The 6083-nt window shown below is 46.9% G+C and overlaps 1 protein-coding gene across 2 annotated transcripts in view; it reads right to left on the bottom strand.

The window, feature by feature from the left end:
- BMPR1A (bone morphogenetic protein receptor type 1A) overlaps positions 1–6083 on the bottom strand; it is a 139892-nt gene that overhangs the window by 23996 nt on the left and 109813 nt on the right. For both annotated transcript variants that reach the window (XM_056530807.1, XM_056530806.1), the window contains exon 4: positions 2211–2373. In XM_056530807.1, coding sequence (XP_056386782.1) covers positions 2211–2373 — 163 coding nt within the window. The remainder of the gene's footprint in view (positions 1–2210; positions 2374–6083) is intronic.

Genomic DNA, 6083 nt, shown 5'->3' with positions numbered 1-6083 from the left:
ATTTCTCCTGCGGTGTTGCTATCAGTGTGTGAAGAGTGGGAGAAGAGGGTTGCATTGACAATCCAACACAATGGGCAGCACATTGAGCACATTTTATAAGTGGTCAGAAACTTGTAAATAACTCATGAAAGAATAAAGTTACGTTAAAACCTAGCACATCATTGTTTTTCTTGTGAAAATCCCCAATAAGTTTGATGTGTCACATGACCCTCTTCCTACTGAAAAAAACTAAAAATGTATTCAAATGGCCGACTTCAAAATGGCCGCCATGGTCACCACCCATCTTGAAAAGTTTCCCCCCCTCACATATACTAATGTGCCACAAACAGGAAGTTAATATCACCAACTATTCCCATTTTATTAAGGTGTATCCATATAAATGGCCCACCCTGTATTAATAATATATATATATATATATAGTATATATATATATATAATTAGGGATGTCCCAATACCATTTTTTTTAAGACTCAGTACGGGTACCGATACTTTTATTCTAGTACTTGTCGTTACCAAGTACGAGTACTTATTTTTTAAAGGGAATCTGACCCCAGGGGTGACCTGGTTTCTGAGGCTTCTGGTGCTGCTTATCATGCTGATATGTGGGTCCTTGTTGTGTACAATGGAGGCAGCTGCCTGTAGTATGAGCCAAGATTTGTCTCTTCTCCATTGGACAGAACAGGGAATTTGCATTGGCGGGGAGACCGATGTCTCCGGAGAGATTGTGCTGATGTCCACATGGTGAGCAGCGGTAGAAACAGGGTCACCTGCACAGTCTGCCTAGAAATTCAAGTTAGTGCAGGTGACTATGCTGTAAGATTGCCTTTAATAGTAGGTAGTATCCCCTTGTAGGTAGTATAGATAGTTTGCAGACATTAGTAGCAGCCCCCCCTGTAGACCGCACCCCCTTTTGTCCCCCTTGTAGACAACAGCCCCCACCTTGTCCTCCTTACAGACAGCACCCCCCCCCCCTGTAGACAGTGGGCCCCCTCCTTGTAGGCAGCCCCCCCCCTTATAGACAGCAGGCACGCCCCTCCCCCCCCGCCTTATAGACAGAAGGACCCCCCCCCCCGCCTTATAGACAGAAGGACCCCCCCCCCCCCGCCTTATAGACAGAAGGACCCCCCCCCCCGCCTTATAGACAGAAGGACCCCCCCCCCCCCCCCGCCTTATAGACAGAAGGACCCCCCCCCCCCGCCTTATAGACAAAAGGACCCCCCCCCGCCTTATAGACAAAAGGACCCCCCCCCCCCGCCTTATAGACAAAAGGACCCCCCCCCCCCGCCTTATAGACAGAAGGAACCCCCCCCCGCCTTATAGACAGAAGGACCCCCCCCCCCCGCCTTATAGACAGAAGGACCCCCCCCCGCCTTATAGACAGAAGGACCCCCCCCCCCCCGCCTTATAGACAGAAGGACCCCCCCCCCGCCTTATAGACAGAAGGACCCCCCCCCGCCTTATAGACAGAAGGACCCCCCCCGCCTTATAGACAGAAGGACCCCCCCCCCCCCGCCTTATAGACAGAAGGACCCCCCCCGCCTTATAGACAGAAGGACCCCCCCGCCTTTTAGATAGAAGGACCCCCCCCCCCCGCCTTTTAGACAGAAGGACCCCCCCCCCCCCCCGCCTTTTAGACAGAGGGACCCCCCCCCGCCTTATAGACAGAAGGACCCCCCCCCCTGCCTTATAGACAGAAGGACCCCCCCCCCCCCGCCTTATAGACAGAAGGACCCCCCCCACCACCACCTTATAGACAGCAGGACCCCCCCCCCCCTCTTGTAGACAGCTCACCTGCGGCTGTCGCCACTCCACTGTCCCATTCTCCTGATCGCATCATGGCGTCCTATGGAGGAGCATGTGACATACACGTCACTCTGCTTCCTCCGTAGCGCTACGCTGGGCGCAGGGGAGGAGGAGGAGTGACGTGTACATCACATGCTCCTCCATAGGATGCCATGATGCGATAACGGGACAGCAGAGCGGCGCCGCACATCAGCAGGTATCGGACATGGTATCAGGGACATTATTAAACAAGTCCCCGATACCATGCAAATGCCGAGTATCCCTATATATATCTGTCCCATTAACCGGTTATAAAACCAAAAGTAAACACTTTCTTATTTTAAACTTGGTGGTGGTGTGTGGGGGTGTTCAGAGAAATAGGTTAATGCAGCTACCAAGAAGGAATGTAGAAGTACTTCCCCACTTACATGCAGGTATTATTTGTAGCATCTTCCGGGCAATAACCATAACAATAGCAGTTTAAAAAGGGCAGTGTGTCCTCGGGAGCCAGTGTTACTCCATTCTCTTGTTTCTTGGGGTCTGAGTTTGATTTCATTCCATTTCTGTGTGGCAAGATGTCAAAGTTTTGACCTACATAAAAACAAAAGCCATAAAATAGGTTACTAACTAATACATATACTAATGTAAAAAGAGTATACATAATATATATACTTTCAGGCCCCACCAATTGTCATACATGCAGAGGCCAGGAAAAAAGCAGCAAACCACTTTTCCATCTTGGACAATCTCTATTTTCCAATTACTACAGACAACCATAAGATAAAAACTGGATTGAACTAAACCACCATTATGTTAAACCAGACCAGTTTAATGTGTAAAATAATCAAAGTTATAAGAAAGTTATTTACCTTTTAAGGATGAAGGGCATACATATATGCCCTCGTCCCGTTCCCCTTCTATGATGCATGCTCAGGAGCTGAGCACGCATCATAACGGAATGGTCCAGGCCGCTAATGGCTAATGCTGGACATCACCAATAGCAGTGATGCACAACATTAACCCTTTAGACGTCACTATTCAAGTTGATTGCGGCGTCTAAAATAAAATAAAAAAGAAAAAAAAGAAAATAAACTATTCCAGCTGCTCAGCCGATCTTATTGGGTTCACCACGGTGTCCCGACTGAGAAAGTGGTGGGAGGGCCCTTACCTGCCTCCCTGCTGTCCGACCTGTCTGTCAGTGTTCCAGTAAGGCATGCCAGGCCGGAGCAGTCGAGCACAGATAACACTGATCAATGCTATAGCATAGCATTGTTCAGTATATGCAATCTCCCATAGACTTGCATTGAGGGGGTGTGGCCATGAGGTCACGAGCCTCTGGCACTGCACCCGACGCTCTAAACAAACAACGGGTGCAGCAGGGAGATGATGGGAGTCCCCGGCGGCGGGAACCCCGCGATCAGACATTTTATCTCCTATCATTTGGATAGGGGATAAGATGTTTAGGGGCAGAGTACCCTTTTAAGTGCAAAAATGAAAAAACTCTGCGTGAGTACTCCGGCAAAAATGTACTTATTGCCTATCCACAGGATGGGGATAAGTAGCTGATTGTGGGGGGAGCCGACAACTGGGGCCTCCCGCAATCACCAGGACGGGACCCGGATGCTCTCAGTGAGGAGCTCCATTCATTCCTATGGCAGTGCCGATAAGGCGTTAGAGCTGTACTTGGGTCTTTTCGCCACTTCCATAGAAATGAATGGAGCGCATGCCGGCTGCAGCATACGCTCCTCTCTGAGCGCAGGGTCCCGGTAATCGTGTGGGGTCCCAGCAGAAAGCTACTTATTCCCTATCCAAGCAGAGAGGTGAAAAAAAGTATCACTCACTTTGGCTGAGCCGATACATAAATTATATAGGATTTGTTACCGATAAGACTATATAAAACTGGCTACCTAATGAATTCTGATCTAGGAAAATGCTACAAGTCCTGTAAATCATTTGAGTTTAGTGCAGCTTAAAGCATTGAAATTCAAATACACGGCATAATAGATTTGGCATCAAGTGTCTTACACCACCTCATGGCTGGTGTACGTGTGTTCCAGTAATCTGCAACAGTAATGTGCATATTCAGCCTATTATTTGACTACTGTTATCCCCTACTCTCACACAAAATATTTAAGGTTGGAGTAAGAAAAGAAAGGTTTTGTTTGGCTGATATTATGCTCTGCATATTTTGTTTTGGTGAAAGTACAGCATTGTTACATGCGAGAGTTCAGAGCTTGAGACTTAGCCACTCTATTGGGGGAATTTATCATTATGTTTGAAGTTTTTTTTCCCCGTTATTTTTGCCTCGATTTGGTGCAGTCATTTTAATCTTTTCATACAGAAGATTTCTAAAGCTGTTGACTATATGTGTGTGTTTGGTTAGGAGCTTTGCATTGCTAAATGTACTTACTATGTGCGACTATGTGCATTTTGCTTATGCAACAGGCCTCACAACATTGCAAACCATGCACCCTCCAACCACACTGCCTGTACAGACTCCAGATAGTGAAAATAGACAATGTTACCACATACCATAAAACAAAATTATAACTTTCATGCACTATACACAACATTTTAACCAGAAAAAATGTAAAATAACCAGCTTATAATAAATTCCCCCAAGAGCTGGGCAGTATGACCAAATATGTGTATCACCGTATTTTTATAACTTATGGCGGTTCCACGGTATATAACGGTATTTCTTTCACCTCCACCCACCCCCCAAAATCATGTGACCCGCGAGCGCTGTTCTGCCCCCCCCCCCCCCCCCCAAATCATGTTACCCACCAGCGCTGTTCAGCTCCCCCCCCCCCCAAATCATGTTACCCGCCAGCGCTGTTCTGCTCCCCCCCCCCCATTTAATGATCAGCCCAGCGGGGTACTACTCACATATGTCACCCACAAGCACTGCCTTCCTCCCCTTTGTTGCGGGCCGCCAGCGCTGGAACTCTATATTGTCCGCCAGTGGTCTCTAACCTGCGGACCTCCAGATGTTGCAAAACTTCAACTCCCAGCATGCCCAGACCGCCAACGGCTGTCCTGGCATGCTGGGAGTTGTAGTTTTGCAACAGCTGTAGGTCCGCAGGTTGGAGACCACTGCTGTACGCTGTATACCTATGCCCAGGCTGCAAAAGATAAACATAAACTTTAACTTACCTATGTCGGCCTCACTCTGTTCCTGGGGACTGGAACGTCTGAGAACCATCAGCCTATCACCGGCTGCAGCGATGTCCTGCCCCGGCTAGTGATAGGCTGAGCCCACTGTCATGTAAGAAGCTGGCTTCTTACACGACAGTGGGCTCAGCCTATCACTGGCCGGGGCGGGACATCGCTGCGGCCGGTGATAGGCTGACGGCTCTCAGACGTTCCAGTCCCCAGGAACAGCGTGAGGCTGATGTAGGTAAGTTGAAGGGGTACTCCGGTGAAAAACTTTTTTTTTTATTTTTTAAATCAACTGGTGCCAGAAATTTAAACAGATTTGTAAATTACTTCTATTAAAAAATCTTAATTCTTCCTGTACTTATTAGCTGCTAAATAAGACAGTGGAAATTATTTTCCGTTTGAAACACAGAGCTGTCTGCTGACATCATGAGCACAGTGCTCTCTGCTGACATCTCTATCCATTTTAGGAACTGTACAAAGTAAAAGGAAATCCCCATAGCAAACATATGCTGTTCTGGACAGTTCCTAAAATGGACAGAGATGTCAGCAGAGTGTTTCAAAAAGAAAAGAATTTCCGCTGTAGTATTCAGCAGCTAATAAGTACAGGAAGGATTATTTTTTTTTTTTTTCACAATGCGGTTTTATTAAATTTTCAGTAATAAACAGTAACAATAACAGCAAGCCTTGCCTATTGGGAACAACATATGTAACAGGGGTGTCAATAATATTCAACATGACAGAAACAAAGGCAGAAGATTATTTCGCAGTTATGACTTTTCACTCAAGGGTTTCAGCTGAGCATTGATGCTATGTGCAGGAAATTCGGAAACCAACCTCTCAATTTGTAAAAAAAAGGATAACTCTGCGAGGGGAGTGGAGGTATGTGGACCTAAGTCACTTAGGAGCGAAGTCACACTACTTAGGGGACGCCTATCAAAAGTCTTGCAATAATCTGCCAGAGCAGGAAGGATTTTTTAATAGAAGTGTTTACAAATCTTTTTAACTTTCTGGCACCAGTTGATTTAAAAAACTAAAATAAAGTTTTTCACCGGAGTACCCCTTTAAAGTTTATTTTGTTTATCGTTTGCAGCCCGGGCATAGGGATACAGCGTACAGCAGTTGGTCTCCAACCTGCGGAC

Source organism: Hyla sarda, chromosome 7 (assembly GCF_029499605.1).
Source record: "Hyla sarda isolate aHylSar1 chromosome 7, aHylSar1.hap1, whole genome shotgun sequence".
Lineage (NCBI taxonomy): Eukaryota > Metazoa > Chordata > Amphibia > Anura > Hylidae > Hyla > Hyla sarda.
Note: the sequence above shows the minus strand (reverse complement) of the source record. Positions and strands in the feature narration are given on the sequence as shown.